Source organism: Agelaius tricolor, unplaced genomic scaffold (genome assembly GCF_023055355.1).
Source record: "Agelaius tricolor isolate 1412-34295 unplaced genomic scaffold, bAgeTri1.0.p SCAF_13, whole genome shotgun sequence".
Taxonomy (NCBI): domain Eukaryota; kingdom Metazoa; phylum Chordata; class Aves; order Passeriformes; family Icteridae; genus Agelaius; species Agelaius tricolor.
In genome coordinates this window covers 2,423,232-2,449,573 of record NW_027269273.1, presented here as the reverse complement: position 1 = coordinate 2,449,573, position 26,342 = coordinate 2,423,232, and the positions used below count along the sequence as shown (strand labels likewise).

The 26,342-nt window shown below is 41.9% G+C and overlaps 2 protein-coding genes across 10 annotated transcripts in view; one reads left to right on the top strand and one right to left on the bottom strand.

The window, feature by feature from the left end:
• The window catches only part of LRRTM3 (leucine rich repeat transmembrane neuronal 3), an 83,803-nt gene extending 80,419 nt beyond the window's left edge, over positions 1-3,384 (bottom strand). For 3 of the 5 annotated variants that reach the window (XM_071438372.1, XM_071438373.1, XM_071438374.1), the window contains exon 1: positions 967-2,819. In XM_071438372.1, coding sequence (XP_071294473.1) covers positions 967-2,547 — 1,581 coding nt within the window. In that variant the 5' untranslated portion in view covers positions 2,548-2,819. Of the gene's footprint in view, positions 1-966; positions 2,820-2,843 lie in introns of those variants that run through there. The other 2 variants (XM_071438376.1, XM_071438375.1) reach the window with 2 other exon arrangements.
• Positions 1-26,342, top strand: part of CTNNA3 (catenin alpha 3) — a 435,224-nt gene that overhangs the window by 189,176 nt on the left and 219,706 nt on the right. Inside the window, exon 1 of one of the 5 annotated variants that reach the window (XM_071438371.1) lies at positions 427-539. The exons of the other annotated variants lie outside the window; for them this stretch is intronic. The gene's annotated coding sequence lies outside the window, so the exon portion shown is untranslated. Of the gene's footprint in view, positions 1-426; positions 540-26,342 lie in introns of those variants that run through there. 5 annotated transcript variants of the gene reach the window in all.

Sequence of the window (26,342 nt, the reverse complement as noted above, 5' to 3'; positions counted from 1 at the left end):
CAGAAGAAAATGATGGATTTTAATGGCTTCCTCAGCTACATAAATGCCTTTGACAGTCCTGAAAAGAGAATTCCTAATGAGAGCTGAAACAAATGTGTGCAGGAAGTGGTCTTGCTTTTGCTGCTGCACATTTGAGTTCCTCTAATTGCATCAATAAGGAATTTCTGCTCCTCATCTAATGAATGCCTTTTGACTATTTTCTGAAAGGCAACTGGATGTAGGGATAAACACTGGCACCTTTTGTATGAAGTCACATAAACAGGTTTCAATTGCTAGCTATTGGCCCTAGAAACACTGTGGTATAATGCAGTACAGTAAATACCACTGTACCTTTTTATTTTTAATTTTTTACTAAGCCTAGGTTTCCCTATGCTTTGCCTCTGGTGTGATACTTAAAGGGTGCTTTTTAGTCTCTCTTGTGTTGAGCAGCAATCAGGCATTTTTTCAGAGCTGTTCCTGCACCATCTCTATCCTCAGACAACTCAGAATTCATATGATACTACAGTACCTGGATCTTTACTTCGTTCTGGGCTCAAAAAGTGAGTTTTAGAGCAAGGACTGGGTTTGGGGAGGCAGAGGGGGATACCCTGAGTTTGATTTTTTTTTTTCATTGTTGTCATTTTTCTCCCTAAACAGAGGCACAGTTGGTGCAGGTGCAGTGGATTACTTATGAAAGAAGTTTTCTATTTAAAAACAAGAGAGACTTTAATGAGATCAGTAGAGGGTTTGTACAATAGGTATTGTATTAAACCAGAGCTCAGGCTTCACATTGATTGCGGTATTTAAATTTCAATGAGTTGATTATGTATGAGAGTAAAATGACCCGTATTATGAATGTACAAAAAAGGGACATGGAAGAGCTGTGCCAGAAAAGTGAGAAAAACGTTCCCTTTATAGTCCCTAGAGTTCAATAAAGCACCACTATTTCCCAGCTTTTAAAAGCTCTTTTATCACAATGGTTCATACCTCGCATTCCCTGGAGCCTGATTTGTTATACGTGCAGGGTCCCGTTCCATTCAGCAGCATCTCACTGGTCTCAGTGTTGGTGGGTTTGTAATCTACATAAAATTCCTGTGTGCTTGGAGTCATTTGCTTCAGTGACTGTCTTTTCTTTTTCCTGTGCCTTCGCATGAGAGAGCGCTGCTGCAGCTGCTTCATGCTGGCAGGGTAGCGCTTCCATGACACATAGATCACCAGCAGGATCACCAGCACCGACAGGAAGAGAGCCACGCTGCCTGCTATGATTTTGTGGAAGGAGATGTGCTCTGTGTCGTGCTCGGGCTCAGAGCTGGCTTCGGTGGCTCCCATAGTTGGGGGCACAGGGGGCTTGCTGTCGTGTTTAGGCCTGGTGAGTTTTGGTTTAAATGTTGGCTTTGGGAGAGCTCGTGCTAGTTCGAACCTTTCCGTGGTACTCTTGCCACAGATGCTGTAGTTTTTCACTGCATCAATAACATTCACCCCTTGCAGCTCTTTGGGGCTGGCACAAATAATTGTATTTTCCCTCAGCCCTTTAAAACTTTTAAGCCAGTTTACCAGAGAACAAATGTTTCTGCTGCATTCCCATATATTCCCGGCAAGGCTGATGTCATTGAGAGATATCCAAGAATCCAAAATTTCTTGACCAATAAATGTGAGCTTGTTTGAATCCAGGTTGAGGCGCTGTAAATTGGGCACACACTGAAAAACACTAGGTCCACTGAAAGCTTCTATTTCATTGCCAGATAAATCAAGTCTTTGTAATGAGCTCCAGGTCCAAGACATAGTTTGTCCTATCACACTGATTTTATTCCACTGTAAATAAAGGTTTTGAAGGCTGACTAGCCTTGGAAAAAGTGCCAGGTTGAGCTTAGAAAATTGATTGTGCTCCAGATGAAGCTCTTTCAGTCTGATCATACCTGCAAAGACATTCCTTGCTAAACTCCGGATGCGATTATAACCCAGGTCCAACAGTTCAAGGTTCCTGCAATCTTGAAATATTCGAACAGGGATGGTTCTTAGGGAATTGGAGCGCAAATGTAAACTCAGCAGCTTCCTTAAGCCCCTGAACTGTTCAGATCCCAGAGACTGCAGCTGATTGTATGATAGATCCAAATTCCGGAGATTTGTCACAGGTCTGAAGGTATTATTAAGAAAATAGGAGATTCTGTTGGAACTCAAGATCAACTCTTTTAGTCTGCGTATTCCACTGAAAGCATTTTCGTCAATATTGCTGATGTGGTTATGGTCTAAATAGAGCCAGGTGAGTTGATTAAGACCTTTAAATTGATTGTATTTTAGTTTTTGGAGGCTGTTATATCGGAGGGACAAACCTAAACAACCAGCAGATATACTTGAGGGAATCTCCTGCAATTTCTGAGATTCACAATATACCATTTTGCCTTCACACCTACAGCCCTTAGGGCATCCTCGTTCAGCAGAAGAAAGCATTGTCAGTAATACAGTAGGGGCTATTACCAGAGCTACAGCTGATCCGCTCAGTAGCCTAATTACATTGAAACCTGGAAATAAAAACAACTTAGAAAAGTTATCCCCCCACACATCAGTCATTTTTTTCAATCATGCTAATATCTTTTACTTCAGCAATCATTTACAAAGCCCTAGCTTGACTCGACTACTTTTCACATTGGGTTTTTTTTTTAAACTCAGCTTTTTTTTTTTGTTTGTTTGTTTTGTTTAAGAATACCTCAATATAACTACTGACAAATAGTTGGGTAAAAGGTGTAATCCCTAAGCTATTTAAGTATAATAACAAATCACATCAAGGTAAGTTTATGGAGTAATTAAAGCACAGGCTATGCAATAACTATGAACTATAAATTAAAAAGGTAACATGAAAAACATACCCATCCTTTGTGTTGTTCAAAGGTCGTCCTTAGGTCTTTTGTTTTTTGCTTAGTGTGCCACAAGCATGGCAGCCCCTGTCAGCTGCACTGTAGTGAGTCAGGGCTCGCTGACACCCAGGAAGAAAAATTGGACCCCTTGGGAGATGGACCGATTTTGGAACATTATTCTTTGCCAGCCGTGCAGAGCACTCCAAGAATAAATCAATCCCAACACAGCATTCGCAGCAAAACGTCAAATTCTTCCTAGGTAATAGGATCTTCACGGATATTACGGTTTTGCATCTTTCTAGTTAGGAACCTGGCTTTTAAAGCGTTGCTTCATAGGAGCGGCCGTCGGTGGGCGCAGCCCGCGGCGCTGCGCTCCGGGCGCTGCCGCCCCCGTGCCCCGGGCCCGCGGCTCGCTGCCGGCCGGGCGCGCCAGCTGCGGGGAGCCCGGCCCGGGACGCGGCTCCGCCGCTGCCGCGCTCGCATGCCGAGAGCTCCGGCCGACTGTGCGGGCTGGCGCCGGGCGCAGCCTTATGTAAAGCTGCCCCCAGCGGCAGCGGCACCGCGGGCATGTGCAGTGCCTGCCTTCCCTTGCAAATGAGCGAGCTCTCCCGGGAGAGCGGGCGCTGCTCGCTGCGCGGTGTGCACGGCTCCGTGTGCGCTGCCCGGGGTGCCGGGCTGCCCCGACCCTCTCTGCGTGCTCCTGAGTGCTGCCCTGCATCCCTGAGCTTTAGAGCTCAGCGGCAGCTGCTGAGACTTTCGTCTTAAGGGCTGACGTGACGTTTGTAGGACATAGATACAAATTTTTGGTTGGAAAGATTTTTTTTTTATTACATTAGATGTGTTCACATAACCTTTTTGTTCCACTCACTATTTTTCAGTGAAGTATCAGACCCCTCAGTGTGTCTCTTATCAAGTGCTTTAGAGTGGACTCTATTTTTTACAATGTGAAAAATGTTTTTGGGGTTGACATTTTCCATTTTTGCTTTTTTCTTCTCTGTTAAAAGGCTCAGTGCCAGGAGGTTAGAAGAGAGTACTGTGCTCATTTATTTCCCAACTTGCTGTCACTTTGTTCCACAACACTAACACTTCAACCACAGGCTTCCAGAGCCTTTACAGCACAGTGACTACGCAGCTTGGTGTAGTACCTTAATGAGGTGAATTGTTTTTACTGTTGTTCAGGACAGGGACAGGGTTTTATGTGAAGGTACAGTAATGCTGAGCTTTTTATATGTGTGATGCTCTACAGTCATCAAATACCACCAAGAGAGCCACCTTGTCTTTCCTGAGTTTTCCCTTCTTCCCTGCGTGCCGTGGGGAAAGAACACATGCTCTCATCTGGGCAGAGCAAGGGTAAGATGGTGTTACAGCAAATCCACCATGCTGGCAGCCTTCCTTCACTGCGAAATATGTGATCACAGATGATGGCGGGCAAGTGGAAAATCCTGGCTCTTTTTCGTGCAAGAATGGGCAGGGGGCTGGGAAGAATTGTGCTGCTCCTTAGAAGAGGAGTGCAGAGTGCAGTCTTCAAATGCAGCCAGACAGTGCTGAGAACCACTTTGCCTTTCTGGGGGAGAAACTGTAGCCTTGGAATAATGTGCTCTGGCTTTTCCCTCATTATTCACTGCTATGAGAATAGAATAACTGAAAAATCTAAAATTTTCCAGGCATTAAAATGCCACCTTTGCTAGTATTTAGGCTGTGAATGACCTCAGGTTTACAGTAATCCCACAAGTATTAATGAACCAAACCAGAGCTCCCAATTGAGGAGTGCAGTCCTTCCTGGCTAACACCTACTAACATCTTTCATGTCAGAAATATATTCCTGTGTCACGGCACGTTCTGTGAGAGTTCTTCTCTTTGGGGCAGATTGGTGGAGAGGGAAAGGGTTAATTGCTCCATTAATCCCTGTCAGCTCACCATCTCCCATGCTCTGCTGCAGCTTGTTTGGGGCTCTGCAGTCTGCTCTGTAGGGTCAAGGAGCAGTGACAAACTGCAGAGTGCAGTGGGGACTGAGCTCTTCTGGTGACAGCGGTGTCACGTGCCAGCCTGGTGTCCTGGTATAGGCTTTCCATCACTGCCTTGGGGTGTCTCTGTTCTTGATGGAGCAGGAAGAAGACAGCTCAGACCTTTGGTAAGTCAATTTGTCTTTTGGAACTGCTGCTCTTCCTCCGTTGACAGTAGATGTCTGTGAGAGGTAAACTCTTTATTGAAATGACTCTTTTAGGTTCCTAAACTTAAATGGGCTGAAATTAGGTTTGTCTCTTCACCTGGTTCAAACACAGCATGTTAAATTTCCAATAACATCCACATCCTTTCTCCTGAAGAATTGATGAAACTTAGTGTATGGCTGGCACACAGCCTTCTTCCCAAACTTTGCCTGTTCTCTGGCTTTTTTTTTTTTTTTCTTTTTCTCCCTCCTCCACCTTGGTTATGGAGTTAACAAATAAGTTCTTGGCCACCATGAGTCAGCAGAGCTTCAGCAGCTTTCCTAGGGTTTTAATAATTGCCAATATAGTGGACTAATAATAGGGAACAGCCACTCTTTACCAAGAGTTATTTTCATTTTTCTGAAAGGGGTGAGACATCAAGATATGAACAGAGAGAGCATCAAATCTATGTTAATGGATTGCCAAATTGAATTTTCTTTACTGAGATCCTTTTTGAATTACACAAGCAGGAAAAGTGCCAGAGTTTTTTAAGATTACATTTCTGTGTCTTTATACAGCAGAATAAGTTCTTCTCCAGTTGTGGAAATAAAGCTCCCAGTATGAAACAAATCCCAGTATGAAACATTTCTTATAAAATTTTAGGCCAATCTGCCCATATAAACTATGACAAATAAAGAATTAAATTAAAAGCTGTGTTTTACATCAGAAGATACTTTTGCCTTGTATCAGCTACACCTTGTCTATCAGTGCACCCCCATGGGGTAACCATTCAACTCATGGAACTGGGCAATGAGACCTCGAGGCCCAAGTGGTTGCATTCTCTTATGGGTGAGCTGTGGAGAGCTTCCATTAGAACTAATCCTGTAACTCCTGAGTGCCCAAACCCAGGAGTCTGCTGCTGCCTGGTGTGGTTTTAGCTTGTGCTCTGTGTCAGTTCCTGTGCATCCATTCTGCAGGACAGTTGCTGTAGGTTCCCCTCTGTATCACTGCCAGGCAGCCCTGCCTCCTGTCCAGTCCTGGAGCAGCAGTTCCCAGGCAGGGGCAGGAGCCAGAAGGTGCAAGTGACCGAGGTCCCAGGGGCTTCGTGCTGACTGAACTTTAGTGCTCAGCAACAACGTTATTCCATCTGCCTGAGAGAAAAGTATTTTAGCCTATTCTACAAAGAAAAACCTCTTAAGAAAAATACTATATTTATTTGTGTAGTCTTGAACACAAAGCTCAAGTCTGTGTTTTGGGGTTTCAGCCCTAAACATAAACTGAGACACCACAGATGAGATGAGATGCTTCTAAGTTTTGAGTTTTATGACTCCATGACCACTCTTAATTTTTTCCTGGGCTTTTTCTGAGGGGAAAATGGCATAGATCAGGAAATACAGTGGCAAATGTTCTACTGGATAAGTCTTAACATCCATTCAGATGACAAGAGATGTGTTGGACAGAGCCTGTGATGAACACATAGTTTTCTTTGTCTACATAACAGAGAAGTTCACAGTTATTTGGAAATTATGAACTATGCTAAGGTAGTCATCGCTCTTGGTGTTAAACTTTCAGTAGGTTTTTTTATCTGTGTATTGTTCTAGATTTATTTCACTGCTATCTGATTTTGCACTAATTTGCTTCAGTTTAATTTCATGTTTGGTTTTGGGTTTTCTTACGTGGTTAAATTATAGTGTGTTTTCTTTTTCCATTCATTCTGGCTGAGTTCTCTGTACCTAATGAAACTTCCCTATGGAAAGCTTAGTATGAGCTGCAGCCAAAATTGTAAGTTGTGAAAGAAAAAGTGGCATTCCCTGTGAAAGCCTGTTCATCTACAGAGCTGGTTTGGAATTGAAACTTTGCACAGAGAAAAGGGGAATCAGCAAATTGTGCATTTTTTAGGGTTATGAGAAGGCACCTGTAATAGCCAGGTACATCTGTTCGCTAAGTACATTTCAAAAAGGGAGGGTGACAATTATCAGGCATCAGTAGAACGGGAGTCAGGGGGCAGGGAAGTGATGTAAACTTCCCAGAGTGTAAGAAACCAGGTGCTAGTAGGATTCCATGCAAATCAATCAAAAGCCTTCCTCTGTTCTGTCACATGGTTCACCTTAGCCTTCCTCAGGATATTCTGTGCTTACTCTTTAAAACCCATTTAATGATGATGTTACAGAGAAGAAAAAAGAAAAAAAATTAAAAAGTTTCTGTTACTCCCATGAGAAGTACATTCAGGAACTCAGTCTTAGCTTTTCTAGACACAGGGCATTATGTTCATAGTGCACAAACTTTGGAATTCAGACTAGAACAGAATACAGCTTTTTTCTGCTCACAGACAGAGCTCTCGGGTCTGGGAGTGCCTTTATGTGTGAATCACACATCCCTTTGGGGAGCTGTAGTTAGCAAGTGCCGCGCTGTGTTCTGTTTGGGTTTATGAAGTGACAACATGTGTCCTTCCCTTGGCTTTATTCCCCTATAAAGGAGCCAGGAGTCAGCTGGGTTAGCAGTTGTAGCTTGCTCTCAATGGTACTGTGGTGTGCTATCACTGTATCGTTAGGAGAGATAAGTCTAATAAAATGTGTCTGCAATTTTTGAGCCAGTGATTAAATGAACCTGCTGTTCCATGAGGATCAGATTAGAGCTGGGGGCGTGCAACTCCCAGGGTAAATATCAGAGCGTGGGAGGGCACAGGGAAACTCAGGATGCAGCGCTGGCTGAAGGCAGACAGAGGGAGAGGGAAGTGTGAGAAAGCCAGGTTCAAGGAAGAAGCAGGCAAGGGAAGTCGAGGCAACAGAACATTTTCTGAAGAAATAGGGAAAGAGGATTGAGACTAGAGAGGATCTTATCCCAGGAGTTGAACTACACTGCCCTAAAGGAGCGTGGTGGTCAATGGTAGGTGAGGGTAAATGGAAATACTCTCTTGCCCTTCTGCTAGGATGTATTATTTTGCAAGGTCTCCCCCACCTCTGTGAGGGTGAAGGGATCCCCTGTTACACTCACCAGGAAGCTGAGGAGTGTAGGAGCCGTGCTCTGGGAGGCAGTGTGCCCTGTAATGTGGGACGGCTTGCAGAGGACACCAGGGACACATCTGTCAGTGTGTGTGCCCAGCGGGTCCCTCAGGGCCTTGGCACAGGGCCACGCGGGCTATTGCTTCCCTCATGCACACTTACACACTGTTGGAGAAGGAAGCTTTTCCAGATGGGCACTTGTGCTTAAGCCTTACCATTGTGGACAGGTCACAGCCTCTGGCTGCCCTGGGGGAGGGAAGGCTGCACACAAACCTTTGTTCACAGCATCCACAGCCTGGATGTTTTGTGACCAGTCAAAAGTGCTTTAGCCTTAATGAGGCACTGGACACATAACTGTGCCCAGGCTGGCTTTTTGTCCTGTGATTTTGAAGCTGTTTTGAGGGTGAAAGGAATGAGGGATTTGTCTTTACAAACTGTGAGCCTGCTGGTAGGTAAAACTAGCAGTGAGAGATAAAAGAAACAATGGGAAGAACCATAAATTCCATAGGAATTCCACGGATTGACACAAAGAAAACAAAAGGGGGGGAGGGTTATACATTAGAAGGGGGTCTCAGGTATGAGACATTTTGGGAAGTCTGTACCTCTGAAGTACCTCAGGCAATGGGGAAGAGAGACAGACATGTGGCCAGGAAATGAGGATAGAAAGGAGGCTGCGTCCTCCAAAATTTTGAGAGACACCAGGGGAAATGCCCCATGGCCTCTCCCTGTATTTGAATAAAATTACAGGACTCCTCTGTCTCTTTTTTGGACATAAACCTCTGGTGTTTGTGGATAAATTTTCCTGTCAAGGGCAAGCAGACTGCGTTTCAGTCTCATCCTCCAGAGACAGTACATGAGATGCAAAGCTATCGTTTTACTTACTCTCTGCAATTCATATGACCACTTCTGTTTCAGTGGATTTAGTGTTGTTCCGTTCAGGCTTATCCTCCAGCATCTTCCTGAAAAGTTAGTATGAATAGAAGCAGCAGAAGGTGCTGGAGGATGAATGATCATGGAAGTAAAGATTAATTACATCTTCCACATAGTGCTTCAACCTGCAGAGCATGAATGATCCCCACCATAAGTGCCCTGGAGATGTGTAGGGGTGATATGCAAGGCCATGTTGGTGGCCTCTGCTTGTGATTGTGCCTGCAGTCTGTGTGAAGGTGCCAGAGAGATCAGGTTAGAATAAACCCAGGCTTGTTGTGAATGCTTCCCACTCTTCCATGGGCTGGGATGCGATTGCTGGAAGAACGCCTACTGTCTGACTGTCCAGCCAGCACTGCCGGGGTTTGGGTGGCCTGGTACTGGGAGATCCTGAGCTATCACCATGAAATGTGTTTGTCTGGGAAGAACGATTTGTCTGTCTTCGTTTAAAAGACAAATATCTGTCAAGGAAGGTGGAAACCTTCCTCGAATGGAAAGATGACCCCTCCCTTTGAAAATTATGGTGCTTCCAGGCAAAAGTATGGGAAAACGGAATAACAGTTCCTTACTAGAATATATATATATATATATATATATATATATATGTGTGTGTGTGTGTGTGTGTGTGTGTGTGTGTGTGTGTGTGTGTGTGTGTGTGTGTGTGTATGTAACAAGACAGAACAATAGCAACAATAAAAACTATAAAAAAACAACCCCAAAGAAACCAGGTAACAGCCTTTGCCCACCCGCTGAGCACTTTCGGCTTTGGCCCGGCCGGCAGGGGGCGCTGTTGGCGCCGTGTGAGGGAGCGGCGCCTCATGGCCTCGGGGGCTGCCCCTCATGGCCTCAGCGGTGCCGCCCTCATGGCTTCGGGGGCTGCCCCTCGCGGTGCCGTCCTCATGGCCTCGGGGGCTGCCCCTCATGGCCTCGGCGGTGCCGCCCTCATGGCTTCGGGGGCGGCCCCTCGAGCCCCAAGTCTCCGGGCGGACGGCGGCCCCGGGGAGAGGGAGCTGGCACGGGCTTCGCTTTTCCCAGGCGCTCATGTGTGCGCTGTGAGTATCCTGGCGATGGTAGCGCCGGGGTTCCGGTCAGCACCTGGGAGCTGCTCTCTCCGGAGACAGGGAGGAGCTGGGGGCCTGTTTTCCCCTGAACACCCGCGGAGATGGTGAGGGTCTCCTGGCGCTGGCGGGTGCCGAGAAGCCCCAGTCAGACGGGCAGCAAGGAGAGCTCCGCAGCAGCAGCGAGACCCACCCTCAGTAGGACAAGTCCAGCACCAGGAACCAACCGAAGTGCTCCGCTCCCCGCGCAGCAGCCGTGTCCCCCTCAGCTAAGAGGGGGACATTGCCCAATGCCCCTTTCCCCCTCCCTGGGAGATTTCGGTGGAGTGCTAGAGCCACTGGCCAGTTCTTTTGTATCGCAATTGGTGACTGTTCATCCCCCGGGCGTCAGCTTCCTCTCTTCACAGCGTGAGGTAACAGATTTTTTCAGGTAACAGATGGGACGGGATTCACTGAAAAACCCAAAGCAGCAAGTCTCCTGAGGGATTTGACTTGTACCTTGCTAGAGCAGTTCTGCATGTGCCTCAGGGGCGGCCTGTGAGGGATGGCAAAGGGAATGAACTTCCCGGGCAGCCAGATTTACATGGACATCTCATAGAACAGTTCTGTTCAAAAGGTCTTCAAGGGCTGGGACATCAGTGTAGTGGCATTGCACAACTGAATCCAAGCAGGACTGTAGCCTGGTCCCAGGGAAAACCAGTAATGCTGACAGTGTCCAGTTCTGGCCAAGGGAAAGGAGCATGTGCTGTCGTGTTGGTAAGAACAGGAACAGTAACGTTTGACTGAAGACGAGCTGGTGGTAGTGCCAGCCGTGTGGCCGTTTGCACAGTTTTGATGTTCACCAGACTTTAGACCTTTTCAGTGTTCCATGTGTATGTGTAGTTAAATCCCTCCGGGCTGGCCTTGCCTCCTCAGCTGTTCCCTCTGCCCTCATGCCTTTGCTTGTAGCTGCCCCTTTTACACTCCTAGCCTTTGCCTACATCTCTGTGATTAGTATTTGTCATTTGCACAGCATGGAGCACACATAGGTGATGCATGTTCACACATTTCTTAGGAGTTTCAGACGTGTACCCTGCCATGCATTTAGCTCTGTGGGGCCCCAGATGAAGCTGCCTTCATGTCTCACTATGTGCTGAGGCTGTAGAATTAATTATTCTGTTTGCTGCAGTGGCTCCTTGACTGCTGAAGAAGAAGCTGGCAAGAACTTCCATTACAGGAAACCCATGACATCCACATAATATCAGGAACCATTATAATTTGTCCAAATCTGAGCTTTTATTCTAATTATTTGGTGTCTCAGTGTCTTCACTTATGAGAGAGGAATAGTAGCATGTAATTATTCTACAAGCTTATCAGCATAATAGATGATTTGCTTGACTTTTTGTCTGACACTAGTTATATTCAAACATATACCCTTGCCATCAGTTAAGCTGTCTGTTCCTTTTTGGAATTCCAGCACAGGTTCTTCTGTATTTGTATTGTTATGGGTATCATTTATTTTGATGCCTTTTTTTGAGCTTGAGTGCCCAAATAGCAGAATTCCATGTGATGACAGTGTACTTGTCAAATACAGAAATACAGACTTCTATTTAAAATGCAGAATTATCTTTTATTTGTGGTTAATAAGTTTGCCAATATCTGTTCACTTACAGAACCTTTCTAATGTTTCAAAACAGTAAGAGTACTGTTTTGAAAATGACTGCAATATTCACTGAATATTACCTTTAGTTTTCCGTATAAAAACTGCAACTGACATATTTTTAGCTTCCTGAAACAAAAGGTATATGTAATATTTCTTAGGATCAGACCTGAATTAGTAGAAGATGTTTGTTGGTGTACTTCCTAGTCTTACTGCTCTTCAGCATAAACAGGCATGCAGGGGGCAGGAGGGCAGAGTAGAATGATTTCATTTGACATGCTGAAATATTCTAAAATATTTTCCAGTCTCTCCTTTCACTTGCTTATGCATGAAAAACTCCACAGAGAAAAAAGCATTCCAGCTTTCCTTTGCTAGGACTCCTGTTCGGGCTTCAGTGCGGTGTTCTGAGGCTGTGATTTCCAGTCTGAGACAGAGTGATGTGTTATTAGACAGCATTAGTAACATTTTGAAGAGAAAACTAAATATGACAGTTGAGCAGATTTGCAACTGAAAGAGGAAAACATGAACAAAGTTAAGAAGCATATAATTGTGCTCATTCCCACCGTGACTAGCATAGAAATTATTTACTCCAAGTGGCTGCAGTTGCATGCTTAGTCACTTCCTTCCCTGGCTTCAGCCTAATACTGTTTTCTGTCATTTTCTTGCAAAAAGAAGTTTGTTCTTTTTGCATCAAAAGTTTCAGATTTTTTAGCTTTTAGTAATTCAGTTGAGTCTTTTTAAATTAAGCAAGCTGTGGCAGCTTGTAGATATTCCAGCTTTGGTAGCCTGGTGTTCCTGAGAAGGCTCAGAATGTTAATTATGCTGACAGTCTTAGTTAACCAGCCTGTAATCAGCTGCTGCTTAGGCATGGGTCACTCATTCATGCCAGTAATGGTGGACTAGAACTTCATGATTTAAAAGAAAATAAAATACATACAGGTATGTTTTAACTGTTCCAGTCTGTATTTGCCATCCTTCTTTGTCTTTTCCTATTGGGGTGGCTGGCAGACAGAGCTCTGAAGAAACAAAATGTGATTTAAATGACCTATAAGCTCCTCTTCTCATGTCTACCCAAGATAATTGTCTCAAATTAAATGTGATTAATAACAGAAAAAAATAAAAAAAAACCCCATACAACCAAACCCCAGCCTGTTTGGATGATTTTAAAAAAGTGCAACAGAATTCTATGTAATTAATTAATTCAAAAAAATAATTCTGGGTTCCTGCATATTTATTTTGGGTTCTGTGACAATGTACTCTACTGTTTATTAAAACTAAGTGCCTTTCAGCCTGTGGACAGGACAGCAAACAAATGACAAGCCAACTCAAAATGACTCAATACATGTGTAAAACAGTAAATATCTGCGAGCTGCTAATTGCTGATGGACACAGTGCTGAAGGGTAGAGGAGAGGAAGCTGACATGAAAAGAAGAATTGGAGTTTTCACTCTTACTTCTCCTTCTTGCAAGAATATTAGGATCGGCATGTTGTATTTTTGTGTTTTGTAAATCCTTCTACCCAGCATTCTTTATCTCCTAAGGAGGTAAGAGGCTTAAAAGCACCTTTTCCTCTTGCAGCTTAGTTGCATACAGTAGTGGCTAGAAAGCAAGAAATGCTGCAGTTGATAACCTGCTACAGACTGTGGCCTGCCCTTGTGGTGGAGACACAGGAGAGCTGAGCCTGAGCTGAGCTTCATTTTGTGTCCCTGGATGGTAACAGGAACTGAGAGGAAAAAGAAACACTCACAAACATGGACTGGAACTCGGTTTTGAAACCACTTTGACTCCAGGCAGATGGAAAGCAGGGGCACCTCCATCCATCCATGTGCTCTTACAGGAAACCTCTTCTGTCACAGATAGGTGACAGGAAGATCTTCTGTGCGTGTCACAGGGAAATGGAGTGGCTGCTTGCTTTGGTCTCCCAGCATAAGTTTGTGTCATCATTTATTTGTGATTTAGACAGATTGACCAGGTTGAAATGCAGAGCAGGAATAGACACGTGCCAATATAATTAACACAACAAAAATGCTTCCTGTGGCCATTTCTGCTGCTCTGGGTTGAGCAGTTTCCTATGTAAGCAGTTTCCTATGTTTCCTTCCTTCTTTGTAAGTCTGTAAACTTCTAGGAAATGAATGTGCTTTATTCTATTCAGTGCAGGACTAAAAAGAACCCAAATCTTAAAATAACTGTGCACAAATCTAATATACAGATCAGCTCTAAATAGAGTGGTGCTGCAATGTTATTTAGTTTGAAATACATAAGAAAACTAGGAAAGAAGAACTTTTAAGGGAAAGCCAAATATACCTTTGTTTTTTTCTTTGCATCACCAGTATGTCCCATTTCAGTTGTAGAGTTTAGTTCATACTATGATAATTGAACCCCACAATACAGTTCTCGAGGGACTTGTAAGGTGATGTGCCTTGGTGCTGTTCAAGTGCTTAAAGAGTTCACAGGGGTATTTAGTAAAAGCTAAAAGACATAAAAGTCTCTTGTTTCAATGTAAAAGCCATGAAGTAACTAATGGGTTCTAGGAAAAAAAAAAACAAGGTACTGTATGAGCACGTTACTGAATAAGAGCTGTCACCTATGGAGATCTTTGCAGTTTCCTTTAAAATACCCAGGACTTGCTGCTCCGAGACAGAAAGCTGGAAGAGATCCAGTGCTCCTATCTGACATAGCAATTTCAGTGTTCTTCTCAGTGTGATTTAAAGTCAAGTAGAAATACGCTTGGAATTGAGATATTTGTAAATGGATAAAAGTCTTCGAGTTGTATCAGAACACACTGCCTCACAGCATTTCCAAAAAGAAAACTGTAAGTGTCCTTGCGTGCATTTGCTCCTTATATAAATACCATGGTATTTGGAATTCTGTATCAGATACTTGCTGATCAAAAGATTAATATTTTAAAGAAGACAGTAATTCTTATGTTCATGTAAAAGCCAGGATTTAATATTTCACCCTTTCATAAACACAGAAACATGAAAGAAAACAGTGAGTGCCAGCCTCTGTAACAATTGAGCTGCAGACTTCTTATTTTTGATAAAACAAAGTTTTACCCAAATCCAGCTTTAGAAAAGGTTACCAATAACTGTTACTACTGGGGTTATTCACAAAATCCAGATCTGCTTGTGATGGTTTTTGTACCATTAGTGAGAAGTGTAGCAGCCTCTTTCTGTCATTGCCCATTCCTAATGTGGTGGGAATTACTCTAGTACTGAGAAACTTCAAACTTGGATCTTCTGCTTAAAAAAGGTTGTTGTAAATTGCATCAGGGATGCTGAGAACAAGAAAATTCCTACTCTTTGTAGGGTTTTTTCCCATCAAATGACCTAACTGCTGACAGAATTAATTATCATGTGAGTGTGATTCAGTTTTAGAATTTCACAATGGGAGAGGATTCTCAATTGGTGTATTTCTCTCTCTTTTTGAATTTTAAATCTCAGCTCATATAATGAACTAATACAATATTTTACATGCAAAAATCAAGAGCTGGAGAGTTGCTGATATTGTTAAGTATGTCAAAACTAGCCTCTTAAATGTTCATCATCTAATTTGATAGGTATGCCAGTGACCTTTCTTCTGTTGCTGTTCTTTTTCTCAGCTACTGGAAGTACTTTATTACTATGTTTTTGTTTTGTTTCCAAATGCTTTTCTAGGACATTTGTATTCTTTGCTTAGGTTGCCACTTACCTGGTATATTTTACTTTAGGCCACTTGCAGCAAAAATGTATGAAATGCCTTACATCCCACTGTGCCTCAAATGTATTTGAAAAAGAGTAAATGTTTTTAGTGCTTTACAAGTTTGCAGCCTCTGCCATGTTTTGCTGCTGTTTGTCTTTTGCTTTCTGCACTGTTTGCTTGGCGCCACGCGCTGCTGCCTTGTCAGAGCCTGGCTCCAAGTGTCGGGTGTGTTCGTGCTGCCTTATTTTACTTGCCAGTTTAATGCAAAAGCAGCCAGCAGCAGCAGCAAAGGAATCTGCTCTGTTTCAGTTCCCATTCTTTCCATTGTTATCATTCAGGAAAGGCAGAAACCACAAAGGAAAGCATTTATGAATTCATCAGAGCGTGTCTCATGTTCTCAAACACGAACGAATTAAAAAAACTGTGGAGAGCTTTACACATCATTATAAGGAGAGATGCACTATTTCCCCACTTTCCAGGAGTGCTGATGAACAGGAATAGCAGTGGGTTGGATAGGAATGTGTATGGCAGAGCAGCAGTGTCCTCCCACACCTACGGATATGTCTGTCAGAGGACATTAGTAGGAACATACTGACCAAGTTTCATGCTTTAATAGAACACTTACTGGGCGTCTGTTTCACTGATTTTTGTTCCTTATGGAATTAATTGCTGCCTCTGCTTGTCTCTAATTTGTACTTCACATGATTAATACAGAGGTCAGAGGTAAATCTTCCATGTAGTCACTGTTTGGGTAGGTTGGTAGGTTACTGCTGATATTCAGGGTGATTATTCTATCTTATTTTATACTGATTCCATTAATGCATTTTGAATTTGAGCATAATGATTCCCTAAGAGCTTGTGAGTATGCATTAGACATGCTTGTGTGTGCTGTAGGTAGTGTCTTTAGAAGTCTGATAAAATCTGAAATGCAAATACTCTCTTTTCTTGGAGTCTAAGACTATAGGAGTTGTTGTTGGCTTTGAAACAAAATGAATAAATGGGAACTCACTATAAAGTGCTGCTGCCTCTCCTGAGTTTTGCCATTACCTTTATTTAATGGAATAGGTTTTGACATCCATCAGGCTTCTCATTCTCTTTACTTCCCCATGAAAGGGGATTATTTTATGTGATGAAAAAGCAGTATGACTCTTCTGTTAAATGCAGTCTGCCTGCTGAAGTCAGGAGCCATGAAAGCACCATACAGCTGAAATGTTCTTGGCTCTGGTAGCACAAGGGCTGTAAACTGTTTAGTCTAAACATACTGGCATGAAAGATGTTCTCTTGTAGGTAGCTATCCCTCACACTGTTGAATGTCTTTGTGTAGGCTTAGGGAGATGGGCTCTAACATTGTGGCTCCAATTTGCATCTCAATTAGCTTGGAAGTGCAGCAGGTAGTTAATGTGACATTCCAAAGGGGAGCTTTTGTGTCCTGTTATTCTGGACTAGTACTCCATGGGGAAAGAGACTGAGATGCCAGATTATCCCCACCTGTGAAAGTCCCCCCACACCAGTAAAGCCTCTCGTGTGCGAGGTCCATTTGTGCCACGCAGATGAGAACCCAGGAGGGCAGTTTGACCTTCGTCAGCCCCTTCAGTCCCACAGTTAAAGGTCAGTCTGAGTTGTGCATTTTCACCCACATTGCACCACTGTGTGAGCAGTTCCTGTGTGTGTCTCCGTGTCCCAGTACCACTTGTCAGGTACCAGCCTTCAGGTTCCTCACAGCCTCATGTCAGTGATATTCTGGGATTTGAGGTGTTTTCTTTCTCCCTGCTATGTCTGCTAATCTATATATAAATCCAGGTTGAATCACTTTGTAATGCACAAAGAAGTAATTAAACATCCACATGATCTTTTATACAGGAGTTTTACTATAGCAGACAAGAGACATGTTTTGATATTTGGAAGGTTGTTGCAAAATGTTATTGCTCTGGAAAAAGATTACAAGGGAAATGCAATACTCCTTTTATCCAGGTCCTTGACATTCCCATTTAGTTATAGCTGAAACAGTAATGGATGCTTCTGACCCAAGTCCATGGGGGTCAGAAGCATCAGGTGGGACCCACCCAGGGGTACTGAGGGAGCCGGCAGGGGCGCTGCCCAAGGCCCTTTCCATCATTTCCCAGCAGTTCTGGCTGACTGGGGAGGTGCAGCTGACTGGGGCTTGGCTGTGGGACACCTGTCTAGAGAAGGGCTGGAAGGAGCATCCAGGGAGCTGCAGGCCTGGTAGGGTGAGGTTCTGCAGGACCGAGTGCTGGGTCCTGCCCTTGTGTTACAACAGCCCCCTGCTTTCATATCTGGGATCTCCCACAGTTTATAATCAGACAAGCATGTTTGGAATGAACTAAGGAAAAAACAAGTTAACAGCTTTGATTTAAGGCACTGAATGGTTAACCTTCCTTCCCTTATTTCTTCTGTGCCAGATAAAACTCCCACCACTTCAGTGTTGCCATGCAATAAATTTGTTTTGTTGGGTTTTTTCCCTCCTTTGACTTGATGATTCATTGAGATCAAACATTTGTTAAACTGCACATTTAAAATTTCTGGTTTTTTATTTTTCTGTGCTTGATATTTTGAGGGCTGCTTGAAAAAATTGACTTTTTTTTTTTACCAGGCTAATCCTAACTTGTATTTGCTACAATTATTTTATTGAAAGAAATGTAAGTTTCAAAAAAAAGTTGTGTTTTGTGGGGTTTTTGTTTGTTTGTTTGTTTGTTTGTTTGTTTTGTAGGCAACAGGTAAAGGAATCTATTTGCTCTTGAGCTTGCATGAATACTCAGGACACCTACCATGCAATACTCCTCTCCTCAGTTGTTTTTTTTTTTTTCTTTTCTGTCTTGGGTAGAGTTTTTTTAAAGCTGTTGTTTCATTTTGCTCCTTTTCCATGCCTGCACCCAGACAACCTCACCCTAAGAGCCCTAATTAGCTCTGTTGGGGTGAAGAACAGGCACAGAGCAGGGAAAGAACAGCTGGACTGAGAAGGATCAAAGGAGGGTGGCTGGCATAAAGGAGTTCTGGATTGTAGGCATTGTGGAATTAGGTTAGAGGAACATCAATCCAGATAGTACAAAGGCAAAAGCATAGGAGAAAGGAAAGAGAAGATGACTGCTGGATCTAGAAGAGTAGTTTTGGAAGAAAGCTGAAGCAGGACCTCTGATAGTAAAAACAGAAATCCATTTCTTTAGCACCAAGAAGTCATGATTTTTAAAAAATGTTAAAATTTTCTTAATCATAATCAGCTTTAATAAAAAGGCCTGGTTCTTGTAAATGAGAAACTGAGGCAGTTTAGGGCAGAAGATTAGGAGGGAGCTCTGTCAGACAGGGTTTGTAGTATAAGAGGAAAATTCTTGCACGGATTAGAATTGTAGTAACTTTGGAATAGACACGTCCAGGAATGGATGAGAGCTGTGGAGAAGGTTGTGGTATTGAATTGAAGCAAAGAGTTTGTACAGAACAAGTGGGTTTGGGACAAGGGACAGATCTCAGAAAATACTGTCTGGTCAGCTTACACTGAGACCCTGTTTTCAGGTAATGACACAAACAAAAGGCTGTTGGCACACTGCAGAAAGGCTCGAGGCCATTCCTCATTCTCTTTTTGTTTTACATGTCCACAGCATCTCTGATATTTCACTGGAAGGACTCCCCACTTACTAGACCAGAGCCAGGATCCAGGATCAAGCATGTTTCTTCAGGACCAAAGTGGGTTCCAGCACAGAATGTAAAACCATATCAAACACAGAAACACATTGACAGCTCTGAGAGCAGAAAAGCTCACAAACATGAACTGCACAGAGACTACAGCTGAAAACTAACACCTCTTACTTCACATACAAGAACTGGGAACACAGAGTTCAATTTGATGTCATGTTTATGCCTTTTTGTTTTGTTTGTCTTCAGCAATACAACTTTACCCATTAATCAACCAAAACCCAACGTCTGAGTAACCTTACCCAATGCATCAGACTTAGATACCGTATGCTTAACTCATTCAAACCCTGAAAAACCATTTTCAACTTGTTTAGTCAGTTTGCCAGTAGATACTTAGCCAATACCAAAAACCATTCCTCCACATCTTTCCCAATTGGTTTCCCAATAAATCCCTCTGGTAGACAGAGTGTTTACACCAAATTCCTTCCAGAAGCATCCTTTAAACCCCAAGAATTAGAAAGCCTTAGTTCTGTGAAAATAGATTTTTGCATCAAATTCAGTGTTTTTGGGCTTGAACAAAACAAAACCAAAACTTCAAATATTGCTCCCTATCACTCTGTGTATAAAAATACAGATTCCTAATACAATTACAGCTCAGTTCTGTTCTCAACACCAAATCATACCCCTTTACAATTACCACAGGAAATGTTTTTCATTTACAGAGATAGAGCTTAACCAGCCATTCCATCAAACACCATAACTAGTCCATGTAGCATTAGAAGGCTTACTTTACTGACTCTCAGTATAAATAGGATTAAAGACCATAGACACAGGGAAAAAAGTTTGTCCAGCAATATAAATCAGACTATAAATATAATTTTAAACCTTAGAACTTTTAGAAAAAGATTTTCAACATCTGTATTTTTGCCCCAGCTTATCTCAACAGTAACCCTAAAACAATTAAATCAATTAAAGTACTAATTAAATAAACAAACCAATACTACTTCTCTTACATTAGTTTGTTAACCAGTGCCAAAAATATGAAACACAACTCCACAAAACAAAACAACCATAGATTGTCTTTTACTAATACATAGACATAAGTGTAAAAATTTTAATAAAATGTGTTACATAAACCTATCTAATAATTCAGAAACTATTAATAAAAACATACAACAATTTAAAAAAGTATAACTAAGATCAACGTTAATAATAAAACATAGTTAAAAATATACTCAATAAATTAAACCTCACACTGTAGTAAAAAGAGATTTTAAAGATAAGCATGTGTATATATTAATTATCATCATAATTATTCTTATAACGATACCTTACCTGCTGCAGTTCATACAAAAAATAATTAACAAAACCATCAAAAGGTATTCTTAATACAAAATGAAGGGGGAGATGTTGGAATCTGAAATGGAAGGAACTCCTGGAACTTTGGGCTTGTAAGCTAAAGTTTAGAATTAAATACAGGATTTGATTTGAGACCTTGGAAAAATCTTCCAAACTTAGGTGCTAGATGCAAGAATGCAGATTTATAGTTTAAAGCAGAAACACCTTAAGTAAAGGAAAGTTTAGAGTTTTAGAGTTTAAGATACAGAAAAAAAAAGTATTTAGGTTAACAAGGAGTTTAGAATGCAGTACTGTAAGTTTATGTGTCATAACATGATTAACTAAGAAAGCTTACACTGTAGCATGAGTCCATAAGATGAAATATTTAAAGATTAGGTCAAAACCATAAATATCCTTGTTAGCAGTGTTTTATTAGTCAATAAATCCTTAAAAGTCTTGTAAGTAAGATTCTTGTGACCTTCTGAACCATTCAGTAAAGATGTGAGCTGAACTTGCCCTTCCTACCTATGTAGAAGATAAAAAAATAAACCACATCATCAAAACCAACTCAGAGCTCCCATCTGTAACTCATTCAAAGCTCCTTCCAAAATGCCCAATAGGTGGTACAAGGGTATCAGTGCCAGGTGCTGTCCTTGGGACACAGTGACCCTGGGCACCACCACAGGTGAGGGCAGAGTGCCTGGAAAGCTGCCTGCTGGAAGGGACCTGGGATTTATCCTTTGGACCTCACCACCTCTTAGGAGTAAAGCATTTCCTAGCTGATGGGGACAAATAGGCACAACATGCTTACCTTGCTTAATGTAGGTTAAAAGTGCACTGGGGGAAGTTATCACTTCCCAGGGAGTTGGTGTATGGGAGTCCTTGGATGCATTTGACTGAGGAAATGTTCTCACATCCTTGCTACAATGAACTGGCAGTGGCTGATGTTGCACTCCTGTGCAGCCCAAATCCAGCTGTGTTCTGCTGCCATATGTTTAACCAAGTCTAAAAATTTGATAGTTTAATATTCTGGTTGTAATTTCCTCTGAACACCACTGCTGGTATGATTGTTGTATAAAAATTGAGGTGGATGTGTTTGGTATTCTCAGATACTCACTGGTTGTTATTAGGGCCTTTATATAACACAGACTAGAGAATAGGTTCTGGTGGCCTTTCCCTGTTGGGAGGTCATGTAATCTTTCAGTTCAATGAAACTATTTAGGTATATTGAATAAGAGAAAAATCAATTTTTGAGGTATTGATTGGAACAAAATTTAAAAGGTCAAGTATAATGCTTGATCTTGGAGTCTCTGGCTTAATACTCTCTTCAGGTAGATATTAAGTATTAGGCTTGGCTGCTCATCATGGATCAGGATCATGAAATAGAGAATGAAATGCTGTTGAAGGCAAGAGTAGATGGCTCTCTGTATTTAGGACCACTGAATGGGGAGTGTTCAAGGATGAAATGGTTCTGGTTTTATCAATCTTCAACACATGCAAGCATACCTTTAAATTATAACACAAGTTCTGTTTTGGTCTTCAGTGCATAAATTATTAGGTGCAGCAGAGTCAGTGGACAGTATACAGAAAGGGTTAATCACAGCCCTATGAGTTCATGGTATCACTGCTAAAAAGACATGACAGATGTTATCAAAAGATAACACACAAAGAGTGACAGAAATGGTAGTTCTTTTCAGAGCTGCTCATAGCCTGACCTTCTGTACAGCTTGATGGTTTGATCCATATTGATTTCATTGGGAAATTCAGAATAGTTGCTGCCATTATTTAATTAGTGCTTTGAAGCTATTACAGCAGACAGAAAGCATATACAGCAGCTTCAGTGTTGTTAGAAATGTAATACTGATAAATCTGGGGAACCTGCCAGCTCTACCTAAAGGTTGGCCTTGGCACAGATAGGAGAAGAATATTTGACAGCAGACAGACAATTAGAGGAAGAGGAAAGCCTTACTGTATTTTGGATCTCAGTTCTTGGTGTGTTTACATTTTTGATTCAAAATATTGTCCCACATTCTGTGATGATAGATTTTTGAGAGATTTCTTTGGAATCACTAAATATTTAGTAGTGTTTTATTACTGCTTCTCTTTTCACAGCCATAGCTATTTATGGAATGAAGCGAGCATTTCTCAGTCCATCTTCTCTATTTTACTTCATGATAGCACATAAGGATGTGAGCCTATTTCCTGGACCAATGCACAGTGCTCATCTCTAGGAGTGCACATCTCATAGGGTCCTACCCTACATCACAGTGGCTTTCTTCTCCCCTGGTTTGGGGTATGGCAATAGACAACTTGGAGACAGAAAGGTGTGGTGAATAGGAGCAGGAGAAAATGTCTGGCTGCAGTGTAACGTTGGACCTGCATGGAACGAGTTAAACTTCAGTCCTGAATCTTTAAAATTCTGTTTATCTTGCAGCGAGAGAAGGTTCTTCTCTTTAAGGGAAGTTAAAATTGTTCAATGGGAATAAAACTTTTATGGCAGAAATTGTTCCCTGAGGAAGAATGGAATTATAAGAACACAGACTTGCCTGCCAGTCTGGTCTCTATGGGAATGACACTTTTTATAAACAGCATTTGTTCCTTTCTGAGTGTGTATTAAAGTGATATCTTTGGACATTTGTGGTGATAGAGCTCTCAGACCACAGCCAAATTGCCTCCCACAGTGGAAGGTATTTGAATTGAAATAATTAGAAAAGTTCTGTTACAAACATTTTAGTCACGGGGTTTTGCTATTGCAACAAAAGGCAATTCATTCCTCGGGACTATAGAAAGGTATTTATTTTAAAATCAGTTGGAAAACTGGATTTAACTAACACCTAATAGACACAGAATTAATAAAACCTAATGCATATACAGAACATTCTTAATTGATGACACACGTTGCACTAGCACTTTTAGATGACAGTGAATTTTAAAATGTATAAAGTTTGCATATATACATGCCCTTAGATTGCAAGCAGCTCAGTATTATTGCAAAATAAGACATGCTGGTAGCAAAATAAGAAACCAGCAATTTGTTTTGTTTAGATTCCAAAAATCAGAGGTGAGGAGCAAGGTAACTGTGTTCCTGGATTTTACTGGTGAATTCCTCATTGGCCTTACTGTGACTGAGTTAATCACAGCTAAATGGTTTGATGCTGAAGTGAGGGAGGATGCTTTAGAAGAGGTTCTCTACTGAGAGGTTTATTTTTCTTTCAAGGAAGATGGTATAAATATAAATCATATTAACTTACTGATGATAAAAAAATATAGCTTTAAATGCCACCAGTGCTAGCATAATTTTTCAGGTTGGTTGACCGGAATTTAACTGGCAGCAATCGCCCCAGCACACTCGTGTCTGCTGCTGAGGCCCAGTTTTTAATCCAGTGTGCCTGGAGGGCTGGACAAACTCCCTTTCCCTGAAGGCACACTGCATTTTTGGGGTATTTATAAAAGTTAATTAGGGGAAGGAGGTAAGCTGAGCTTGAGGGTTCTTCCTCTGTTCTAAAATCCCAGCTCCTCTTGCAGCTGGTAAATACCAGAGTAGTTCAGGGCTGTGAACAGACTGCTCTCTTCAACTAATACAGGGTCTATGCTGTTGTCTTTAGGTAGACTCTAAAGGAAATTAAATAATGTATGTTTTTTTCTGCTGTAATAGAAATGCATTTTTGTTTACTGGTTTGTCAAATTAACATGATTGAATAACTAACCATCTGATTTCCTCTAAGAGCCAGAGAAATGAAACTCTTTATTTTGTATCTTCCACATAAGCCAAGATGCTGTGAGAAACCTGTGGCACGTCAGTGAGCTGCATTCTTTAAATTCTCGGGGAGCCAGAGGGCATTGGCTGTGATCCATTGGTTGGCCAACCCAGCTCTCCAGTGCTGATTCCCCACTCGCGGCCAAAGTCAGATTTTAGTAGAAATAGTTGCAGTTCTCTACAGTGTAGAGGAGCTTAATGAGGTTTAGGATGCCAGATTTCAAGTCTCCATTCCTTAGTTACTTCCATAGATGTTATAACTGTATTCAGCTATCCAGCTCTGTCATTGTGTAGTCTGGAAACTTTGGTCTAAAGTAGCCAGAGTTTTTTTGAACATGTGATTCTTACCACAGAGGCTGGAAGCTAAATGGCTGGGAAGAAATCCAGTCATTTAAATACAAATAAGCTTGTAATTGCATTTTATAAAGTATTTGAAACATTTGAAAATATTAGCTTTGGTGTTTAGCATTAACTTTGATGGGCCCAAAAAAAGCACCAAAAAGCCCAAATATTGCAAGTCTTCCAAATTTCCATCCCAGATTCATAACCTGAAATCTAAGTTGCAGAAATGTTACTAATAGTTTGATCTGAGATGCTGAGCTTCAGAAACAGCCTGTAAGAGTATAAAATGTTCTTTGTAGGGAGGCTTAGATTTCTGGATTAAAACATAATTAGCAATTCTTTCATTTTTTCCCAGTCAGAAATAGGTTTGAGACACTGTATGTGTGTGATGACTAAAGTTACCTCTGTAGACATGTGCAGATTTCAAGTGAGGTCAGATCTTTGTCATACCTGTTGTGAGAGGCAGAAACAAAAGTGAAAGTATTGATACTTTGAGATGCCCTTGGAGAGCTGTGATACTGGGTGAAAGGGAGTGAAGTGCTTTGGATGAAGGGTCAATACCTGGGCTTGTGGATTTGTGACTGGGAACCACAGCTGGCTGAAGGCACAGGCATGAGGGATCAAGCTCTGAGGGAGGAGATCTGAGGAGTGCATCTGTAAGGCAGGATGGGAGACAGTGGGGACATCAAAGTATAACTTAGAGGGGACATTTCTGTGGCGTTGGGGAAGGCTGGCACTTGAGGATGACTGCCCAGCACCCTCAGGACAGCAGGAGTGTGTCTGCCCCTCCTCTGTTCTCTGCAGCACAGGGCTGCTGGCTAAGGCCCTGCCTTGCTGCTCAGGGCCCTCCCAGGGCTGTTCTCTGCTGCCTCACATCCCCACATCTCGATTTGCTTATAGTGCAGTATCTGGTAAGGCCAGTATTGGCTATATTGAGGACTTCTCTTTGTCAGGAAATGGATTCAGCAGCACGACAAACTGCACGTGCATCTCTTCTTAGGCACATCCCTGCTTGGGTTACAGAAACATTTAGATTCACAGGTAGGTATTTCAGTTGTTAATGAAAAGTATAACATTTTTAAGGTGCTTGTTTCACACATATTTTGTAATTGCACTTGGAAGACCAAGGCAAATGTATTTTTCAGAGTGCCTGGCATAATGGCGTTGGTGTGATGGCAAAATCTTTAACACTGGTAGATTTTGTCTTCATTGCTGTTCAAAACAGTGAGGAATTCTGATGTGTGAGAGTATTTGTTATTTAACTAAGACATACATAAGTGGCATCTAGAAACATGTGCTTTCTGCTGACACTTATGAATTCACATGGAAAAGATTGAAAATAGTAGTGGTGTGTACAGTGAATAATTCTACAGTGGCAAATGCATTTTATGAACTGTGAAGTGAAGAGGATAAACCTAAGTTTATTTTGGTGGAAAAGATCCAGAAGAATGATAATAATATAATTTCTGTGTAATTTCTTTAGTGATTGGCATAGCTGTTGGAAATACGCTGTTTCTCTTGCTTCATTTACTATGGATTATTTTAGTTCAGTATATATTTTAGTTTGTGTTCCTTGTTATTGTTTAGTTTAAAAGAGAAGGAGACTTCTGTAGGAATCTTCAGTATTTCAACATGAACGTCTCAAAGCAGTGCAAGTGATTTAGAAACCTAATTTATGGACTGTGATGGCAAATCTAGTAGCTAAGGCTTGTTATCATCACAGAGTTTATTTGGTTAACTGGAATAGTATTGGATCAATCCCTCCTCCTCTTGTATTTTAATCATTTAACAGCATATGTGACACCTCCAACAAATATAACCAACAAAAGGGAGTTTTTAGCTTTGTTTTGGGATGAAACAAAGCCCTACCTGACCTATTCTGTCTGGAAGTGAGACCTGAAAGCAAGAGGCACAGGCTGAAACCATATCAGGCTGAGTGGTGTGATATCCTGAGACAGGTGTCTGATCTCTGAGTG